At 42.3% G+C, this 23,154-nt stretch overlaps 1 protein-coding gene across 2 annotated transcripts; it reads left to right on the top strand.

Annotated features, from left to right (window-relative positions):
• The first annotated feature begins 245 nt into the window (after positions 1-245).
• On the top strand, positions 246-12,074 carry LOC311095352 (uncharacterized protein). Of its 2 annotated transcripts, none has more exons than XR_014608821.1 (5): positions 246-1,973; positions 2,561-2,670; positions 3,126-3,204; positions 3,713-3,822; positions 11,984-12,074. XR_014608821.1 is itself a non-coding variant. In XM_084133844.1 (5 exons), exons 3-5 carry the CDS (start codon positions 3,751-3,753, stop codon positions 5,585-5,587), a joined length of 591 nt encoding a protein of 196 aa, XP_083989970.1. In that variant the 5' UTR covers positions 246-2,670; positions 3,126-3,204; positions 3,713-3,750; the 3' UTR covers positions 5,588-11,971. The 2 variants fall into 2 exon arrangements, 1 of the variants encoding a protein (XP_083989970.1); XM_084133844.1 differs by lacking the exon at positions 11,984-12,074 and adding exons at positions 4,794-4,856; positions 5,132-11,971 and having other exon boundaries at positions 246-2,670.
• The last annotated feature ends 11,080 nt before the right edge of the window (positions 12,075-23,154 follow it).

Here is a 23,154-nt window from a genome sequence, read left to right as displayed (position 1 = left end):
TGGACACTGTCAAAACGGCAATCAAGAAATGAACTGATGACTTTAACCCTCGTAAGTACACATTGCAGAACATAACATAATTTAGCAGTCAAAACGGATTCATCGTTGATTCAAACCTTTTTCAGCAGCTGTCAGGGTCGAGTAGAGTGCAGTCTGGATGGTGTAAAAGTTGCAGATGTCTGGTAGGCTGCCAACTCTCACGCATTGAGTGTGAGACTCACGCAATTGACACTTTTCACATGCTCTCACGCCACACATCCATTTTCTCACGCACAGAAAAATTGCGGAGCAAAGAGGTACTTTTAATATTAAACTAATTCTCAGCTATTAGATTCCGTCAATTTTATTACGAAATTCAGACAAAAATACGTTTGGCGCTTGTAAATGTGACGTGACAGATCGCTGAGCGCCTCAGTTCAAGTGCACGTGAACCGATCACCTGTTACTTTTTTTATTTAAAGATGAGGTAGGCTACAACTTACTGAAAGTATACATAATATCGGCCAATTAGTGTTTTTCAACCACGGAAAGAGTGGTTATATAACAGCAGGAGAACAATTATGTCACATAACGTTACATTTACCTCAGGAAAGCCATTTAATGACCATGTTAATTGAATAGAAAAAATAGCTAGAGAGGAGATTTTGCTGAGCACTATATTACTTATTTATTATATTTTTACTTAAATGTCATTAAATAATTGTTATTATAACAAAAACTGCATTATATTTAATTTAATTTGTTATTTTTAACCTTTAATAATACCAGCAGATTGGGCCCTCTATGTTTACAAAATTAGGTGAGATTATTTTTTTAAATAAAATTTAAAATAAACATGTATCCAAATTCAACTAATTCAAAGTCAATATTGAATCAAAATCGGAATCAAATCACAAGAATGGAATTGAAATCTTGATTTTTTTGTCAAGCAATAATAAAAACTACCAGTCATTGTAGGCTACATTGTAAACAAAAGTTGGCAGCCCTGGGCTAGTGTGCACATGACCATGGCCAGGAGTCGTCCCATATTTGATTTCAATTCAAGTCATTCAACTGTGCTCTCCTCTCAGAGTTATATTCACCATCGAGTGATCTCCCTCCACATGTGTACGTTTTTAGAGTTGCTCACTATCTCACTCTTTACTGTAGATACAACTTAACTTACTGTATATAGTAGGCTATGTCACTTTGCTTAGCGATCACTTGACAGTTACAACTTCTCGCACTCAATCGTGTCTGCCTGCGGATCGCTGATTGGCTAAAAGTGCGTGCTCGTCGGTGATGTCAACACTAATGCAGCTGACTCTGCATGGGCGTGTGTGTACAGTAATGTCATGATGACTGATTTTATGGACTACTTGCACACTTTAGTTTAGTTTTTTAACCAATTAGACTTTAAAATGTAGATGTTTGAAAACCGCCGAACTGACCCCAAACCAGCCCAAATTTTGACCACCCGCCCAAACCCTTTTTTACCCGCACAATCAAATTCAAAACCGCCCAATTGTGCGGGAACCCGCCCAATCTGGCAACACTGCTCAATTTCCTTCTCTCTGGGCCTCGTAGTGTTTTTGCGCAGCGCGTCTGTGTTACACGTCATCACGCATCACACACATGACCAGCGTCAGCCAATAGTGAGCCTACGTGGTGATGTGTAACAGACGCGCTGTGCAAAAACACTACGTGAACCAACTAGAGGCCCAGAGAGAAGGAAATGAATAGTGGAATAAAGTCGTTATTTTTGTTTGTTTTTGCGCACAAAAAGTATTCTCGTCGCTTGATATACTTAAGATTGAGCCACTGTAGTCACTTGGACTATATTAACGATCTCTTTAATAACTTTTCTGGGCCAGCAAGTTTCAGCCACCTAGCAGCCTATGGAGGAGTGATCCAGCACTCAGATTTCATCAAAAATATCTTCATTTGTGTTCCGAAGATGAACGAAGGTCTTACGCGGTTGGAACAACATGAGGGTGAGTAATTACTGACAGAATTTTCATTTTTGGGTGAACTAACCCTTTAATGCAACCTTAGCCTATACGTTAAATAAGTTATCTCTGTGTGTGTTTTGTACTGCTGTAGCGATATAAGCACGTATTTCAATGTAATTTAGTACCATCTGACATTGCTGTGTTTTGTTGTTGGTAGTTAACGTTGTGTGTTTAATGTTGTCAGCTAACGTTAGTTTAAAAACGCATGAGAGGTAAAAAAAGCGTGGGAATGAGTAAAGTGATAAAACAGTCATCTATTCGTTAGAAGTTTACATAACCTCTTCAAACACTGATAACAGTATTGAAAATGTATTTGTTTAACGTTACTTTAAAAAAAAAATTTTTTTATCAAGCATTGGAATATTTTTTATCTGGGGAGAACACCCAACAGAAAGACCCATTCACCAACTAACTGTTACAGTAAGTTAATTTTACCCACTGTTCAAAAACCTACACTGGGATTAATATATAGTATTAAGTATGATTTTCACCTTTAAAGTAAGACATTTAATGTTACTGATAGAAAGTCTGAGTAACTTTTTTGTCCTTTTGTCTTTCTTCTGCTGAAGTGGCGCACTGAAAGTGGATTCATGTCACCTTCATCAGTCCTTTCTTTAATCACTGGACACCATAAAGGGAAAGACCCTCAGACGTGTCATAATAGGATAAATGGCTGCAGGTAAAATTATTTGATGGTTTGATTTTGGTACCAATTGTTTTTTTTGTGTGCTTCCCTTGCTATGATACACATTTCTGATGGGATTGCCATGCTTAAAGTTTATGTTTACATTTTTAATCATGTAACAACTAACAGTCTCAAAGATGACATTACTAGGGCTAGATTTATTGGATGGGATGCGTGCTACAATGTTCCATTCATTCATCAACTGAAAACAGGATGACTAATGATTCTTGGGATTTAAGAATTGATATTGTTTCGTAAAAATGAGAATCAATTAAAATCGAGAAATCAATATTTTTTACCCAGCCCTTGACATTACTCAGTTCATGTTGTGTGAATGTTATAATGGCAAACGTTTTTACAATTTAAGATTGTTTAAAGGAATGATATAAAAAAAAAATACTGCTTTTTAAGGACTTTTCATTGAATAATTTCTTCTTTCCCCCCTTCAGATTCGCCAAGGATCCAGCTGATTACTGGCAATTTGGTGGAGGATTATTCTTTAGCTGCTACATTGCACTATCACTTCTGGTACAGATTCATTGGCCTTTTGTGTTATTTTTTTATTTTACTTGATTTAATAAATTACTTTTAATTAGTAGCCTACAATGTATGGTTAGGATTCTGAATTAAAACAGTGTAATGTTTCTCCACAAATATTATCAGAAATATACGGAGCCCCCAGGGGTCAGGCAAAAATTGTTGAAACAATATAAACCTGCATTGAAAGATATGTCAAAGAGCAACAGACCACAACCCTCTCAGCTCAACACCACAATTTGTTGATTTCTTCATCTGTTTTAAAGATGAAATCATGACCTTATCATTATAGTAATCGTAACTGACACATGGGAGTAATATTAAATTTTTTACAATTCCATGTTGGGGCTCTGAAGAATTGCTTGTGTGAATACATAAAATGTGTTTTAGAATGGACAGTGTTGTATACTTTGTTTTCTACCCGACTAATTGAACTGTAAAGTGAAAATCTTGTACATGACTTATTTTGTATTGAGTTTTCTTGCTTTTATTTATACAGGATAGTACAGACAGCAGGCAAGAAGTGAAGAGGAAGTGATGGCATCAGGAGCAGCACAACCAAAAGCTTGTGACCCCATGGAAGTTGTCCGAGTGCGTGGAAGAACAAGTGTAAGTGCAGAAGCCGATCTTAGGATGTAGTGGAGGGAATGTATATGAAGAAGATATAAAGGAGCCAACTTGTTTAGTTTTTAAAATTGAACTAAGAGCCAGTGCAAATGTTGTAAAACAGGAGAAATATGTTCTGTAACATAACATTAGAGCGAGCAGACTTTGTAAAGTTGCTGCTACTTGCATGTCAAGTGATAAGCAATATTTGAGTTGGATGAATGATGGGCACATGTTTGGTTTTCTAACTTGTCCTGGCTGGGAACCCTCAGTACTGCACACCCACTTCAGATCTTGCAGTTTCTATAAATGAGCTAATGTGATGAATCAGGTATATTAGATGAGGGAAACGTACAAAGTCTGCATCTGAAAACTTAGGCAGCTGACTCATTGCCTTGCTGCCCTATCAGGCAACGACTTAGCAGGCAGCGTTTACACACTAAGGTACCTCACAAAACCGATTTAGTTTAGTTTAGTTTTTATGTATTTGAGCAGTAACCATTCTGATTTCAGAGAGACTTATGAGGCAGCATAACGGTTTAATGATCTACAACACTAATTTCTAGAAATTACTTCAAAAGTTGGTCAAAATGTAAATTTTGTGCTTCCAATATGTGCAGTGCAGGGGGTGTTCCAGGACAGGTTTGCAAACCCCTTATCTAGATACACTTGGGCCCTGTCCCATTTCTCCCCCCTTAAAACTTCCACTTGGTTTTGAGTGCCCTCAAAAGTAAAGTCCCCTCAACGAGGGGAAGTGGAGTTGAAGATCTTTCCCTATGAAATGGGACACCACTATATGCAAATTAGCGTGGCAAACGAGGGAAACCTCACTACGTCACGCGCAGCAAACCTCACTACGTCACGCGCAGCGTCGTCTACTACTACTATTTTCATTCAGAAAAATGCCGGTTCCAGCTGTTGTGTTGCCTGTTGTGTGGGCTGTGTTTGTTTATCTACGTCTGATGAATCAACAGAGAAGACATGTGGAATATAGAAGACGCATTCGCCGTCTTCTTTGCCTTGAGGATTTATTTCAGGTATGTCCGATTTCTTTAAATATTTTGATGTTATACGTTTACCTCAGCTGTTGATGATTTAACGCTAGCCCAAATAGAATTAACTTAACGTTACCTGTTGTTTGTGTCGATAAAATAACACAACCTACACATTCAGGTCGTATAACGTTAGTTAAATCCAGGGGTGCGGGAGGTGGTTTTAGGTTGGGGGTGCTGGTACAATAAAATGTATCTTACTCGTACACTTTTACATAAGTTAACACTCTGCAGGCTACTTGTTGTTCATTGTTTTCCAGAGTGACCGTCCAGTGACATACTGCAGTTTGAATACCCTTGTGCCCATCCTACGCCTGTGGTTTAATGTGGAGTTAGAAATCAAACAGGACTTCAGGTTAAATAGGCAGGCCATGCATGCCCTGCAGCGCCTGATGCAGAGAGAGCAGGACCATGGATGGGGCAATGAATTGGAAGTCCTGATATATGTCTATTGGCTTGCCCATGGACTTTCCTATCGTGTGGTGTCGCGAGTTTTCAGTGTGCCCAAATCCACTGTTCACAGAATTATTCACAAGGTGGCACAGTTCATTTGGGATAATCTACATAGAGCCATTGCCTTTCCGAAGCCTGCAGACCTGGACACTGTGGCTGATGGATTTGCCCAGTGTTCTGGAACGCCCCTCCTCAACAAAGCTGTAGGTGCTATTGATGGCTGTCACATAAGAATTAAGCCCCCATCAGTTTGGACTATTTAAATTACAAAGGGTTTTACTCCATAAACATGCAAGCCATCTGTGACTCTGCTGGAAAGTTCCTGGATATTTTTGTAGGCTATCCAGGTTCTGTACACGACACACGCATTTTGAAAAACAGTTCTTTTTATCTGGCCAGAAATTATCCACCCAATGGATACTTTATCCTGGGAGATGGCAGATATCCTTGTTTGGAGACACCAATCTGCCTCATCACTCCATACAGGGAACCTGTGAATGGCCCAGTGCAAAGGAAATTCAATTACCACCAATCAAGGGCACGTTCGATTGTAGAGAGGGCCTTTGGCATCATGAAGACTCGTTGGAGGTCCACACTATTCAGGGCCCTGGAGGTCAGTCCTATGTTTGCACCCCAGGTCATAGCATCCTGTGCTTTCCTGCACAATGTTTGTATTGACAATGGAGATGTCCTGGAACCAGACACTGATGTGGCAGTGGACATCCTGGACCCAGAACCTCCCCTACAAGAAGCTCCTGAGGCACATGAAACACCAGGGAATGCCACAAGGGACAGACTTGCTGCACAAGCCCCTCATTAGAAAATTCTGATGAAAATTGTAAATAGTTCAACTCTCTGAGTGTGTTTTTTTTTTTTACATGCCCATGTTCTTTTGGGTTGTTCTAGTGTGGACATATGGTTCATTTTAACTTTAGTTCTATTAAACTTAATTATATTTTGAAAACATGTTGGTGATGGTTTCTTTTATAATGATCTAGACATGCAAAAAAATATTGAAAATTTTAATGACATCTTAACACAGCATAACTATTGTTGGGGCATTTTGTCCACAAACACAACATAACACAGCTATTGTTGGGGCATTTTGTCCACAAGTCTTTCGAAGAGGGTTAAAAACCTCTCAGTTTGGGCCTCCGTTTCTTTGTGCCTTTACTGCTCCTTAACAGATTCTGCTTGAAGAAAATCCAGAATGAGATTATTTCCTCTCTTCCCGGAGTAGCTGGAGTGGTGGGTGGACGAGTAGTAGCTGGAGTTGTGGGACAAGTGGTGGTTGGTGTAGTGGGATGAACTGGGTTGGTGGGATGAAGAGTAGATACAGGCTCAGAGATGTCTTCCTCGAGGGGTTCGTGTTCAGGTGCGACAATGGCCTGGGGGGGAAATGGGGGGTACAAGTATTGCACCATAGGCTATTTTTGAAAATGTGATAGTTCCTACTAGGGCTGGGTAAAAAAATATAGATTTCTCGATTTTAATCGATTCTCATTTTTACGAAACGATATCGATTCTTAAATCGATTAGTCATCCTGTTTTCAGTTGATGAATGAATGGAACATTGTTGCGCGCATCCCATCCAATAAATCGCAATAATCTTTGTGCTTTTTTATTATTGATATGAAACAAAGTCTCAGATTTCAAATTACGTCTATTTTCTTACGAAATTCAAAAACATAATTACCGTTTTGGCGCTGTGGCGTGAATAATAAATAAGTGTATTTTAAGTGTTTGTATACAAATCAGTTAATTTTTACCTTCAATATTATAGTAGGCTAATGAAGCCTATAGGCTACAACTGACTCCCATAGTTTACAATAATAGTTAAGAGATTTGTTTTCCTTGAGAAAACATGCAATGTATTGTACCTGATATCCAAAATCAATATTGAATCGAATCGAATCGTAAATTAAATCGAATCGAATTGCAAGCTTGTGAATCGAAATCGAATGGAATTGTGAAATTTGTGTCAATACCCAGCCCTAGTGCCTACTACTATCAACTTACCATTAGCAATAATGTGGGGTCCTCTGCCGGCTTGAAAGAGGCCACAATCACAGGAGGATCAATAGCTGGCCTTCCCCCCCAAAACGGCATGCATCGCCTCGAAGTATCGCCAGTTGGATACCGTTTTTCTCCACTTTCTGTTCCTGAGCCTGTCTTTGGTGTTTTCAGGTCCTACAATAAAAAAGAAAAAGAGAAAGAGAAACAGAAACAGCAGTTGTGAGAGGGGTGGCCAAGCCGGTATTTTCCTTACAAATGCTCTATAAAGGCATCATATGTCTTTTGGAATGCAGTTGGCCTATATATTAAAAATAAAAATATGTAAACCATCAACAAAAGGCTTACAATTTCAAATACTCACACGCACTTTGTGCAGAGCGCTCTCACATGCGGCAACATGAGCAACTCCGTCTACGTGGTTAAATGTACTTGAATCTCAATGCTTTTATGGCACGAAAATGTAAACAGTCAGTTATATCTTAAGTTATTAAACAGACAGGACAAACCACATTTTAGATTTCAAAAGAGATCTGTGCATTAGTGTGAATGCAGCTTTTCGTGTCTAAACTGAGAAAGAATAATCAGAGTTCTTGAATGCGAAAACATTTAGACAGCCTACTTTTAAATACTGAAAGCAGTCTGTTTATTGCTTGTAATGTTTTTTCCCCCTCTTTGTTATTGATAGCTTTTATGTTTTGAAGCTATTCGTTTATATAGCCTATTTAAAATTCTTAACATGTTATTGTATTAATTTAGTTTTTTAATGTGTAATTATTTTTAAAAGTAGCCTACTTATAATTACATATGTAATTAAATAAATCTTTTAAGTTTTATTAATAAGATTAATAAGAAAAAAAGTTGATCGGCTCATGAGGTGCCTAAAGATTCTCATCCATATTTTACAAGATGTATTGCTTGTCTTTGTTGAATAATAGAAAAGATAAAGAGCTTAAAAAATAACCGCATATTAAATCGCAATCGCAATATTGGTAAAAATAATCGAAATTAGATTATTTTCCAAAATCGTTCAGCCCTAGTGTAAAGGATGTAAGATGTAGGTGATGGAGACATGCAACATATCTCGATCCAAAGAATTACCTTGTAACGCTTCTTTAGATTCTCCCACTTCTTGCCTGCCTTCTCTCCTGTAATCCTTCCTTCCAGGCCCAGGGGCCTCATGTATCAATCTTGCGTACGCACAAAAACTTTGCGTACGCCAGCTTTCACGCTCACGGTCGTATGTACTAACAGTGAAATTAACGCGAGAATGTGCGTTCCTCCACGCCAATTTCATGTCTGGCGTACGTACATTTCTCATTGTTTTTGTCCGTTGGCGACTCTTACAGGCAATGAAGTGAAGTTGCAAACATTACACAACGAATTGTTCTACAAGTCTATCGCACCACCAACCGTGGGAAGCATTGCTATTAATTAGCAATTTATAAAATAATTGACATATATTGTCACACGAGCCTTATGGGAATATTCTATCAATTATGCAATTAAATAAGAACATATAAAAGCATATGCAAATTGATACAACCCTTAGTCTATGGAAATGACAGCTTTGGTTTAATGTCCACCTTTATATCAGACCATTTCTTTTTAAGGTCAATTGGGGTAGGCTGTGTACAGTTGAGACACCTTAAATAACTTGTGTTCGCAGCAAGCACAAGTTGTGATTTTTGCTGTGCACGTGCGTATTAGTGTCCTCTTTGATCGTGGGAAATTTGAACAACGGACGCATCTCCGATCCGAAGATATCGGGAAAAGTTTTTTTTTTCTAAGATATGATGTCCACTTCAAAATGCACTCTCCACAATGAATAGCTTATTATCCTTATGTGACTGTTAAACGTAACTGGTATCACCACAAACGTTATTCTGTGCCCTAAAAACTGGCATATTTCATGGTATTGTGTCATGCAAGGTAATTGCAATATCTAGAGAAATGTGCGAGGTGGCCAGCGGGGGATAGTTGAGACCCATATCTACTGTTCCCCCGATAGAGTTCTATTAGGAAACACATTGTTTAGTTGTTCAGTGTTATGATAACAGTTTAAACGCCGTAATAAGCCAGCATAGGACGCAAATGAAAATAAAATTTGATATTTGTGATATTTAAACTGTATTATTATTAAATATTGTTACATATCTTGTTCCTGCTTTATACATTTTAACCAGTGCTAATTTAAATAAAATGAATGAATATAAATGGATGAATAAACAAAAATGTTGCCCAATTGTTATTTTCTTTATTTGTCTTTATTTTTTATATTTTACAATGAATGGTTAGTTACCTTCACATCATTAGAAATGGGTGTCTCAACTGTACCATGCACATATTGGTACAGTTGAGACAAAATTGAGACAAAAAGCACCTTATTTTTATGAGCTGATTGTGGAAAATATAAACTACTTGTGGGTATTATTGATAGATAATATCTTAGTCTACAAGCTAATGTAATGTCATGTGACGTGTCATGTGGAAATTCACTTCTTTTCAATGTCTATTTTTGTGTGAAAAATCAAAACGCAAAAAGTGTCTCAACTGTACTCAGTCTACTCTACAGTGCGACTTTCAGATCCCACCGCATTGACGGCATCAGCCAAACTCTCCCACTCATATTTTTTCCTTTTGTTATTAATTCCGGAGGACAAAGTTAAAAAAAAAAAAAAAAATTCAGTTTCTACCTCCGATAGTAGCACCTCCAATTCACTTTCTGTAAAGTTTCGTTTCTTGACACTATTTTCTTACTGCTTTCTTTTGCCAAAGTGGACTCATTACCATATTTAAATTAGTTTAATTAAGGGAGGAGACTGGGTGGGGCGTTGTGCTCGTGCATGTGCGCGCAATTTTACGTTAACTGGGATGTACAAAGAGAATATGCGTGGGATCGTTCGTACACAGAGATTCAAACATCTGGGTTTTTTTGTGCGTACGCACATTTACAGCTTTGTCCGTACGCAATGTTTTAGTATGAATTCAACGCAAGTCTTTATACATGAGGCCCCAGGTCTTTCACTGCTTTCCTAAAAAACATACAAATATGAGAATAGCTGTCAAAATGCATTGTAGCTGCCTGGGGGCTAGAACATTATCAGACATTGATATTGTTATCAGTTATTGAATTGTACAATCTGGTCACTCACTCCCATAACAGTTTGGAGGCAAATCTTTTTTTGGTGAACTTTTCCTCATTCTCAGTCCAGAACTTGATGAGGCCAAAGGTCTGCTTGACAGTCCGTGAAATAAGAGACCAGTTGACGCTAAGTAAATTGCAAATTAACAGGAGAGAACTAAACAGATTTTCGGTCAATACAATCTGATGAGTGTGAATACATGCACATAACTATCCCAGTTATGATCAGGATATAAGTATCCATAATAATATGCTAGAAATCTAATAATAATCTAAAGTAAGCAAATGTAAAATAACACAGCATAGTTTATTATAGATAGATTAATGCTTATTAAAGCTAAAGTTATTCATTCAAGAGCTGGGAGTAATTTTCTCTTTGCCTTTAGTTGTTTTATTCACATTAAAGGTGTAATCATTCGCAGGTTTATTAGACGCTGCCACTTTAAGACCGAATGCAGTAATCTAATAATACAGTTAATCTAATAATACACATTTTCTCCCAACTATTCCACAACTAACTCCCATTTAAGACATAATCTGTGTTAAAGTGAATCTCCAAACCTGTCATTTAGCCATATTTTTGTCTGTATTTGATCGTTTAGACGCGCACATGAAACCCAAAGTATAGTTTGCTTGTCTAGTTGCAGTCCGTTTCCGAACGCGCCTCCGCCCTCAAAGTACGTCTCTTGCGCGGATAATTGTGCTTATAAGAGCTCTTTTTACAATCAAACACCTCCCGCAGTTTAGAATCAGCAGACACTGCATTTTACAACAATCACTGATTGTGCTCAGTGCTGTTTGGGTTTAACGTTAGGGAGAAGTGACTGCGCGCTGTGAAGAAAAAGATGAAGCACTAACGTTAGACGAACGCGGCTAGTTTTTAATAGTTTTACCTCACATCTTCTTTTTATAATAATTGGAAGCCAAAATCGAAAATAAAATTTAGATGAACTACCCAGATCAGATGTATATTTGATGGGCAGACTCTCTCGAAGCACTCGGCAGATATCATGAACATCGTATAGATAGCTTCGCGAAATATTTTCTAACATTAGTGTTCAAACTAACATATTCCAACATATTTCGAAATTTTAACATGCTTATTTGTGAAAATATACTTACAATTCAATTGTTCCTTTCCAGCGGTGTCCGCCATCTTGTGTAAAAAAAAATTACCGGCTTGCTGAGTCCGCAAGGTAATCTGGGTAATTTCATCTTCCACTTCGTTTTAAGCCTGCATCGGACCGCACTATGTTTTGAGGGTTGATTTTAAGGGGTGAATAGCACTCCCCCTTGCTCTTTAGAGTATTGGGACACCCTACCCCTACACGAGAACGCGCAAAAACAAGGGTTAGGGCAGAAATCTAGGGTAAGGGGAGGTATTGGGACAGGCCCTTGATGTGGGGCACCAAAAGGCTAACCTGACACATCTGATTGAACTGTGAAAGGGAATTAAAAAAGTGGCATAATGGTTGACTGATTTATTATTTTCTTTTCAAAGGGCCGTTGGGAGAGCGACAACAGAGGAGTGAGAAGCTGCACGGTTATTGTTTTGTTTGTGAAATGGTTAATTTTTCAGATATGCATATATAACGTGTGTATATATATATATATATATATATATATATATATATATATATATATATATATTTTACTTTTTTCTTTTCTTGTTTTGTGATGCTTGTACTTGCTTAATAAAGTAACTTTAAAAGTGAACTACTGGTTTCTGTTCATTGAATACCTTTAACATTTTAGTATAGTTTAGTGGATTACATGTAATGATTGTATTTAGGGGTTTACTGTAAAATAAGGTAACCCAAACAGACAAATATGGTAGCCCATATATATACCCGTTGTGGCCCATAAGAGCCCTAGATAAGACCTATCTAGGTTCCATCATCAACCCATGTGGGCAGACTCCTGTAGGCCCTAAATGGGTGCTACCTAGGTTACCGATATGGGCCCGATATATGGAGCCCATCATCAACCCATCTGGGCTAACACATGTGGGGCCTCCATGGAAACCGCGGCCAAAATTATCTGGGTTCCCAGTTGGGTAGCCCAGGTGGGCCCCGGATATCAGCCCATTTGCAGCCCGTTTTGGCCCCACATGGGTGTGTTGGCTGGGTCACTCGCGCACACACAATCGCTCTCGCACGCACACACACCCACTGTAGCTCACACACACTCGCTCACTGGCACACACTCACTGTTGCTCTCACTCTCACTCACCTCGCGCACACTCACTCTTGTTCACATACTCTCTCTTGACGGAACCCGTCGTGGAGGACCATTTTGTCTGTTACGATAGTCACTGTGTCAGATTACATGATTTTGACTCCTAAAAATCTTGTCATGTCGTGGACAAGAAACATGTCAGACTACACGTTGTTTTCCGACCAGTCATCGCGAGCCGTCTCACACGCTCATTCACTCGCACATACACAGGCTCACTCACATAGCCTACACACACACACACACGCTCACTCACTCACTCACTCACTCACCGTCGTCGTGGAGGACCGTTAAAAAATTAAACATGCTAGTCTTTTTGTCGTGATGCATCGCAGACGCAACGTAGGTTGTCGCCCACTATGACACACTATACGAGATGAAACGATCGAATCTTGCATCCCGACACCCGTTGTCGTTTGCGAATCCCCACGCCACCCTACGTCAAACGGATCGTGCCAAAATCGGGCTAAAATCGTGTAATCTGAACCAGGCATAACTATATTGTTTTCTTCCACACAGCTCTTACATCAGTTGAACATGTAAACACATCATGTGCCACAGTGGAAATGAATATTATTGCAATGCAAAGGAGAACATCTTCCCCTTTTCAGAAAGAATACAGCTGTTTGTATATCACAACAGAAATAAACAAAATCAAGAATAAACAAGTATTTTGAAACAATGAAATAAATGGTTTAAAACTTTTGTGTCTTTTTCATACAAATATTAACTCAGCTATCTCAAGATCTTCATTTCCTTACATATCTAAGGCCCCATTTACACTGCATGGTTCAAGTGACCCAATTCCGATTTTTTCCTCTCATGTGGCACAGATCGGATATGACCGGTGAACGTGTAAGCAGGAAAAAACCGCATGGATTCTGATTTTCTCAGATCGGATTCAGGCCTCATTCATATGTGGTAATAAATCGGATATGAATCTGATACGTGCATTTGCGTGTGCCATGTAAGCAGACAAATCGGATATTCCCCAGTAAATGCGAGTCGTACGTCAGTGACGTCAACTCAGGTGGACACCACCAACTGAGATCACATGACGTATTATAGGCGCGATGGAGGACGAAGGATACACACAGTGGAGCAATGCGGGGGTTTCATGTCTTTTAAGTCTTTGGAGTGAAGAGACAGTGCAGGCAAACATGCAGGGTTGTTACAGAAATAAATCTGTGTTTGAAGACATTTCACGAGATATGGGGAGGCACGGTTTTAAAGGACAAATCCAGTGAAAAATGAACCTAGGGGTAATTAACACATGGTTACCGAGTCGATCGTTCCCTGCGATGCGTTTTCATGAAAATCGAATGTAAAGAGTTTTATCTTTAAAAACAGATTAGCTCATAACAGTAGTATATGGGGCACAGAGTAAGTAAAAATAAATCGCTTGTTAATACCACTAACAAGGCTCAAAATAGCCTCACACTAACACGGTAACATAATGAGGGTCCTTACATACAAACCGAAGCACTGAGAACTTTGTAAGTGTACAGACAGTTTAATAAGAAGATACTTTATAAAGACAGTACATTACGCGTTGACATGCAGGAGCCATCTTGGACAAAGTTACAAAGTTCTCAATGCTTCGGTTTGTATGTAAGGACCCTCATTATGTTACTGTGTTAGTGTGAGGCTATTTTGAGCCTTGTTAGTGGTATTAACTAGCGATTTATTTTTACTTACTCTGTGCCCCATATACTAGTGTTATGAGCTAATCTGTTTTTAGAGATAAAACTCTATACATTCGATTTTCATGAAAACGCATCGCAGGGAACGATCGACTCGGTAACCATGTGTTAATTACCCCTAGGTTCATTTTTCACTGGATTTGTCCTTTAAGCGCTCGTGGCTACAGTGCCAACGTAAGATAAAAAGCTTAAAAAACAAATACAAAGCGATAAAAGACCACAACAATAAGAGTGGAAATAGCCGTGCAACATTCCCATTTTTCGACCAAATGGAAGGCATTTTGGGTGACAGGCCAAGCTGCCGACCACCCGAATTACTAGATAGCTTCAGAGAAGATGATGTCGCTTCATCAGTGGACTGTGAAGAGCCGGAGTGTGAGAACATTAACGTTCCAGGTAAGGGCAAACTAAAGTTTTTGTTTTTTTTAGATAGTGTAGCATTTTAAAGATGTTTCAGCAATCGACAGATTAGAAAAATATGTTAGCAATTACAGTATTACAGCTACCATCATTCATTACAAAGTATGATAGCTAACATGACTTTCTAATTTGATGAATGCTTCAATATTATATAATATGCAATAGGCTATTACTTAAGTTGTTTATATTTTTGTTGTTGTTGTTATCATAGACTCTAGACTTAAACATGTGATCACAGTTAGTCATACTTTAGAGTAATATCTGATATCGTTAGTTCATATCAGCCACTTTTTGTAAATTTACAAGTCAACATTTGAGCCCTCGGACCACAGACCGCCTCGAGTGAGACCAGTGGTTCATCCAATGATACCACATCATTCAATGAGAGAACCTCATCCAGTGTGAGCACCACAGAAGTACCTACAAGGGCCTCAACACCAACACCTTGCTCAAATCAACCGGACCGTAGTACACCAAGTAGGATTAATAGTCATTTGTATAACCGTAATTTTTTTTCATTCATTCATGGTGTAAAGTACATATTTTTTTGTACAAAAATAAATATTACAGCAATACAGCTATAATGTTATTGGTCAACACTCACAGTGCAGTAATTGATAAAGTAGTCAACAAACAAATTGCTCATTATCTAAAAACATTTGTCTTTTTACAGGTGCACCTAGCACACGTAGAAAGCGAAAAAATAAGCTTGAATCCACAATGGATGTTTTTTCAAAGACCATCAAAGAAGCCCTGTCTCAGGCAGATGATACTGAGCTACAGCTTAAATTGCAAGCAGCCCAGAACGCCCACGAATTAAAGATGATGACACTGTTTACACAGTTTCTTGCAGGAAGACCATCGTACCAGCCACCACCTCACCCAGGCCATGCCACAGGGTCAAGCTATTACCCAGATCAGGTTCACCCACCTAGGTTTAGTCAAGATTTTTCCCACCCTTTACTCAGGATCACACACGCCCAAGTTTTCCCCAAAATGATGGCCACCCCTGTCCCCCCTTTTACCAGGATTATGTCTCTGCTGGTCCCTTTCACTATTCCCACCCTCCATTCTTTTCAGATAATCGTATACCCCTCCTACCTCCTGATACCCCACCTCCAAAAACCTTCACCACCCTTCAACCTCCACCCTCTCAACAGGGCCGCATCTGCTCTAAGCCAGTCAGTTCCCCCAATCCAAATTCAAACACACCCGAGTCACAGTTTTCATCACCCCTGCCTTCAGAGGATGACTAGTAATTTTCAAGTCATCTTGTAGTTTTTTTTCTAGTTTTTGAATAGTCAGGATGACATGTTTTCTAGTGTTTTCAGGCTTAGTATTAAGGGGAATGTCAAGTTCAGACTAAACTATAGTTTTTTTTTTTTTGGAAGAGCATTTTTTTCTTATTGTAATGTGTATAAAATGTTTGATATATACACAGACTGGAAAATTTTAATTGTTTGAATAACAGTAAAAATAAATACAAGTTCAGCATTAGGAATGTTGTCTTATTTTTTATTACATTGTTTACATTTATTATTGAGCAAAATATTGGGTCAGTGCCTCCCTGATTCTTAGTGGCTGGATGTCTGCAATGCCCAACGGGTCAACATCACCTGGTGGTACATCAGGAGGTCCAGCTGCACTAGGATCTTCACTGTAGGCCTCATTGTGTTTTTCACAGATGTTATGCAGAGTGCAGCATGTGGAGATAACTGTGGGGACCAGTGATATGTCCACATCTAGACGTTTTGACAGGCACCTCCACCGACCTTTTAATCTTCCGAACGCACACTCCACCGTCATTCTAGCCCCGCTTAGTCTCTTGTTAAAATGACGCTGGTGTTCGGTCAGATTCCCAGTTTCCCGGGTACCCCTTCATTAGCCAGGACCGAAGTGGGTAGGCTGGATCCCCCAACAGCATGATGGGCACTTGTGTGCCCTGGATCTCCTCAGTGGTCTTTGGTCATGAAAATAACAAATTACAACTCTTGCTGAAGAGAAATACTGTGATAATGACATTACTATGCAAATCAAGGTAAATGTTTTAAGTTATATAATTGCACGTCAATATCATTGATCCATACTTCATGACAATAACTTTTAGCATGATTAATAAATATGTGAGTAGATAAAGCTGGGATAGTTCAGTATAGTTTATGTACATACCTTTCTATACTATGTATGCTTTGCACACATTGAAGGCTGAATTTGAGTTTACAAGAAAAAATAACTCACGTTTGGAAAGAGGACTCCTCTTTCTGCCTTCTCGTAGATAACAGAATTACGAAGAACCCTGGAGTCGTGAACACTTCCTGGCCATCCGATGTTGATGTTTGTGAAACTATTGGGGTGGAGGTATTAATTGTACATTAATAAAGAGAAAAACATGATATCTGAGTAAAGACAGTGACAGAAACAAATGAAAGACAACACGTAATAACACAATAACATGGGAAAAGGCATAGCAACAACCAGGGAGACAAATCAATATAAATTATGTCCTTACCAGTATTTGTGGTCTACAACTGCTTGCAAGATCACCGAATGCCATCCCTTGCAATTAAAATAATCCGCATGGTTCTCAGGTGGAGCGATGACTGGGATATGACTCCCGTCTATAAAATCTATAGCGATTTTTAAATCCTAGAAGTACGGTTTGGAGCTCCTCACCTTCTGGCAGCTTGATGTACCATCATCTCATTTCGCACGGCATGGCAAAACTCCCGTGTGGCGAGGGGGGCGTGGTTTCGCGAAGTCTGTAGCGGGAGAGAAAGCTGGGGGCCGAGCGGTGAGTAAGTAGGTCAAGTGCAGATGATGAACACCTGTGTCTGATTGCAGTAATTGGCGTGGAGAGACCGCATATAACCGGGGAGAGCGAGAGAGAGGAGAGTTTGGACTGGGACCTCACAAGGACGCTGCTGGAGAGTGGAATGAGAATTGTGCTGTGAATATTGTGTTGTCTGAAAGCTGTGCTGTGACACGGTGAAGGCGCTTCGTGCGCACCTTTTGTTTTATTTTTAAAAAGAGATAAATAAAGTGAGCGTCCCAGTCAGCCGACCCCTGTCTTCTTCCTTCCTACACCTACAACATTACGAACATTATTACAGTGGTGCCGAAACCCGGGAAGGAAGAAGATCATCGCCGCCATGCAAAACCCGCCAGCCTCGCCATTTGCGGACATCATACAAACGCTCGCCGGTCTTCACCAGGAACAACATCAACAGCTGCTGGCCATAAAGGAGGAGCAAGACCATCGCTTTGAAGCACTCCTCCGAGGCCAGCATGAAGACCGCGAGCTGTTCCGGAGCTGGATAGACCGGGAGGTTAGGGCCGTCCCCCAAACACCTGCGTCCTCACCACTGCCGCTGAACAAAATGGGGCCACAGGATGACCCGGAGGCTTTCCTGGACCTCTTCGAGCGGTCAGCGGAGGACAGGGGATGGCCCTCCACGGACTGGCCAATGCGGCTCATCCCGTTGCTTTCCGGGGAAGCACAAGTCGCCGCACACCAACTGCCAGTCCGGAACCTCCTGGTCTATGAAGACCTGAAACGTGCCATCCTACAGCGGGTCGGCCGGACCCCAGAACAACACCGTCAGCGCTTCAGGACCCTGAGCCTCGACGAGTCCGGCCGGCCCTTCATCATGGCACAACAGCTCCGGGACTCTTGCCGCAAGTGGCTGATGGCCGATGGAAGCGACGTCGAGGGTATCATAGATCGAGTGGTACTGGAGCAGTTCATCTCGCGACTGCCAAAGAGGACTGCAGAGTGGGTCCAGTGCCACCGCCCGACGTCGCTGAATCAGGCCATCCAGCTGGCGGAGGATCAGATGGTGGCGTGTCCAGGGGTCGGCGAACCTCTTCCATCTGCCTCTCTTCCTCTTTCTCTCTCTCCCTCTCCCTCTAGGCCTGTCCCCCTCCCCAGGACTCGGGGAGGACCACCGCCGAAACCTCTACCGCGGTGGAGGATGGGGAGCCAGAGCGAGCCGGCGGCTCCATCCAGAGCCTTTACCCGGGGTGGGGGATCGTTTGCTGGATCGGGTCCTCCGCAAGCGGCGGCGGCGCTCTCTCCACGCCAATTCCTTGACCCGCTTCCTGCCCACAGAGCAGAGGGGAAGCCTGGGCCGGCTTGTTGGCGCTGCGGGGACCCGGGTCACTTCATAGATCGGTGTCCAGTGATGGAGGTGGGGACACTGATCCGGGTCCCCGACGCCCCACGAGCTGCCCCCGATCAAGCTGGCCAGTATCAGATACCTGTGAGTATCAAGGGGGGTACCTATCAGGCTTTGGTGGATTCAGGCTGTAACCAAACCTCCATGCATCAAAGCCTGATTCAGCCCGAGGCATTGGATAATGGCCGCATGGTTAAGGTAAGGTGTGTGCACGGGGATGTGGTGGATTATCCTAGATTGCCCGTGGAAATTCAATTTAGGGGACAAAAACATAGTGTGGAGGTAGCAATTAATCCGCACCTCCGGCATCCGTTAATTTTGGGAACTGATTGGCCAGACTTTAATAAATTATTAGGGATTTTGTGTACGGATGCTTCTTGGGAAAAACCGGAAGGAAAAGAGGCGGTTGCTCAGCTGGGTGAAGCGGAGTTAGAACCTCTGGGTACTGTTTCAGGGGAAGGAAGGGAGGAATTAACTTTCCAGAACGCGATGATTTTCCCCTGGAGCAGTCCCAGGATGAGACACTAAAACATGCTTTTGATCAGGTTCGATCCATCGATGGCCAGCTTCTCCGCCCTGACCAACCGCTCTCCTATCCTTATTTTTCAATTTTAAAAGATAAGTTGTATCGGGTGACCCAAGACGCCCAGTCAAAACAAGATACAACTCAGTTATTAGTTCCTCGAAGCCGCCGGGAAATGGTTTTTCAGGCGGCTCACTGTAATCCAATGGCCGGGCATTTAGGACAAACAGCGACACTAAATCGTCTCATGGCCCGATTCTTTTGGCCGGGCATTCACGAGAACGTGCGCAAGTGGTGTGCGTCTTGTCGTGAATGTCAGTTGGTAAACCCACCGGCTAACCCAAAAGCACCTTTGTGCCCACTTCCTTTAATGGAGGCCCCCTTCGAGCGAATTGGTATGGACCTCATCGGGCCATTAGAACGGTCAGCACGGGGACACCGCTTTGCATTGGTCCTGGTGGACTATGCAACGCGGTATCCCGAAGCAGTTCCACTCCGCACTATTTCCGCTAAAAGTGTGGCGAGTGCTCTGTTTTCATTGATCTCCCGGGTGGGAATCCCGAAAGAGATTCTCACCGATCAAGGCACGGCGTTTATGTCACGAACCATACGCGAACTTTACGAGTTATTGGGCATTAAAGCGATTCGTACCAGTGTCTATCACCCACAGACAGACGGGCTGGTCGAACGGTTTAATCGCACGTTGAAAACCATGATTCGAAAGTTCGTACAGGAAGACGCCAAAAATTGGGATAAATGGTTAGAACCCCTCTTGTTCGCTGTACGAGAGGTCCCCCAAGCCTCCACGGGGTTTTCCCCCTTCGAGCTTCTCTATGGACGTCAGCCTCGCGGGGTGTTGGACGTCCTTAGAGAAACTTGGGAGGACGGACCTTCAAATAGCAAAAATGAAATTCAGTATGTCATGGACCTGAGAACAAAACTCCACACTTTAGGGCGGCTATCCATGGAGAATTTGTTACAGGCTCAGGACAGACAAAGTCGGTTGTACAACAGGGGGGCTAGACTGCGTCAATTTACACCGGGAGAAAAAGTGCTTGTATTACTTCCCACTTCTAGTTCGAAATTACTCGCAAAGTGGCAAGGACCATTCGAGGTCACACGGCGAGTTGGGGATCTCAACTATGAGGTAATACGAACAGATAGGGGCGGGGCACATCAAATATACCACCTCAATCTCCTTAAAAAATGGTCGGAGGTGGAGTCAGTGTTGTTGGCGATGGTGGTGAGCGGAGAGGAGGATCTCGGTCCAGAAGCGCTTATCAAAACTCAATCCCTCGCTCTGGACCCTGGGGGAGACCACCTCTCACCGTCCCAACTCACTGACATAAAGAATTTACAAGCAGAATTTGCCGATGTGTTCTCGCCTCTGCCTGGTCGCACAGATCTTATTCAGCACCACGTTGAGACCGAGCCGGGGGTGGTAGTTCGCAGCCGGCCGTATCGCCTGCCAGAACATAAGAAAAAAATAGTGCAGAGCGAATTAGAGGCAATGATGGAAATGGGAGTAATAGAAGAATCCAACAGTGACTGGGCGAGCCCGATAGTTTTGGTTCCCAAAACGGACGGCTCAGTCAGATTCTGTGTGGATTACAGGAAGGTGAATGCTGTGTCGAAATTCGACGCTTATCCAATGCCTAGGATTGACGAATTGCTTGATCGGCTGGGTACTGCTCGTTTTTATTCGACACTGGACTTAACGAAGGGATATTGGCAGATCCCCTTATCACCTATGTCCAAAGAAAAGACCGCTTTCACCACGCCGTTCGGATTACACCAATTTGTCACCCTTCCTTTCGGTTTGTTCGGGGCTCCAGCAACGTCTGATGGACAGAATTCTCCGGCCGCATGCTGCATATGCTGCTGCCTACTTGGATGACATCATCATCTATAGTGGCGATTGGCAGCGGCATATGCAGCATTTGCGGGCTGTCCTGAAGACGCTGAGAAGAGCTGGACTCACGGCAAACCCAAAGAAGTGTGCTGTTGGGCGGGTGGAAGTTAGATATCTGGGCTTCCACTTGGGTCATGGTCAGGTGCGTCCCCAAATTGATAAGACGGCAGCAGTTGCAACTTGTCCAAGACCCAAGACCAAAAAGGAGGTTAGACAGTTCTTGGGGCTGGCGGGATATTATAGAAGGTTTGTGCCTAATTATTCGGACCTCGCCAGCCCGTTGACTGATCTGACTAAAAAAGAGGTACCAGATACGGTTCAGTGGACGGAGCAGTGTCAGCAGGCTTTCACTCAGATAAAGGCTGCTTTGTGTGGTGGCCCACTCTTACATGCCCCTAACTTTTCTCTCCCTTTTATTCTGCAGACCGACGCATCGGACAGAGGGATGGGCGCAGTCCTGTCCCAGGAGGTGGAGGGTGAGGAGCGGCCGGTGCTGTACATCAGTCGGAAGCTCTCAAAGAGAGAGACGATGTACAGCACCATCGAAAAAGAGTGCCTAGCCATCAGGTGGGCCGTTCTCACCCTCCGCTACTACCTCTTGGGACGGGAGTTCACCCTCTGTTCGGACCACGCTCCCCTGCAGTGGCTCCACCGCATGAAGGATACCAACGCGCGGATCACTCGTTGGTATCTAGCTTTACAGCCGTTTAAGTTCCAGGTGATCCACAGGCCGGGTGCACAGATGACTGTGGCTGACTTCCTCTCCAGGAGGAGGGGGGGGGAGGCTGCAGGCCGGATGGCTCCCCGGCCTGAGTCGGGCGGTGGGGGTATGTGGCGAGGGGGGCGTGGTTTCGCGAAGTCTGTAGCGGGAGAGAAAGCTGGGGGCCGATCGGTGAGTAAGTAGGTCAAGTGCAGATGATGAACACCTGTGTCTGATTGCAGTAATTGGCGTGGAGAGACCGCATATAACCGGGGAGAGCGAGAGAGAGGAGAGTTTGGACTGGGACCTCACAAGGACGCTGCTGGAGAGTGGAATGAGAATTGTGCTGTGAATATTGTGTTGTCTGAAAGCTGTGCTGTGACACGGTGAAGGCGCTTTGTGCGCACCTTTTGTTTTATTTTTAAAAAGAGATAAATAAAGTGAGCGTCCCAGTCAGCCGACCCCTGTCTTCTTCCTTCCTACACCTACAACATTACGAACATTATTACATCCCGGACTATTAGGCATACTGATGCGTCACTTATGCCAAACAGATGTGCCAGTGTTCGATAACCAGCTCCTGTCGCGAGCCACCATAGTCCAACTCCAACGCGCTTCTGCACTGAGATTGCCTGGCGAAATGTCGTGTCCTCGTAAGAGAGCATTGGTGACAACCACACACACAACATTTCAAAAGTTTCTCGTCGCATACGAAAGTTGCTGACCCACAGTTCTTGACCCCAGGTTCCAACAACGCGATCCCACCAGTCTTGAGTCCTTTGCCGCATCCAAACCTCCCTTTGAACCGATGTTGCAGCGATCATCGCTAAATTCGCCCAGGCTGCAACAAGGGCTCTCCTCTTTTTTCTCCGCCGTACGAGAATGTTTTGCTGATTTTTTTTGCTGACTTTTCAAAATATTGTGGAAATACTTTCCGGGTCAGAGCGTCTACATTTGGTAGTTTCAGCAGTGTATAGTGTAAATGCAAAAATCGGATACGGGTC

Source organism: Abramis brama, assembly GCF_963993115.1.
Source record: "Abramis brama genome assembly, chromosome: 13".
NCBI classification, from domain to species: domain Eukaryota; kingdom Metazoa; phylum Chordata; class Actinopteri; order Cypriniformes; family Leuciscidae; genus Abramis; species Abramis brama.
This window is presented reverse-complemented; position numbering and strand designations above follow the sequence as displayed.

Excerpts from the sequence above, each read along its gene's own strand:
- LOC311095352 (XM_084133844.1), top strand. The coding sequence starts at position 3,751 with ATGGCATCAGGAGCAGCACAACCAAAAGCTTGTGACCCCATGGAAGTT. Across the intron at positions 3,823-4,793 it reads GAGTGCGTGGAAGAACAAGT|AGAAGACATGTGGAATATAG; the intron begins GTAAGTGCAGAA and ends ATGAATCAACAG. Across the intron at positions 4,857-5,131 it reads GCCTTGAGGATTTATTTCAG|AGTGACCGTCCAGTGACATA; the intron begins GTATGTCCGATT and ends ATTGTTTTCCAG.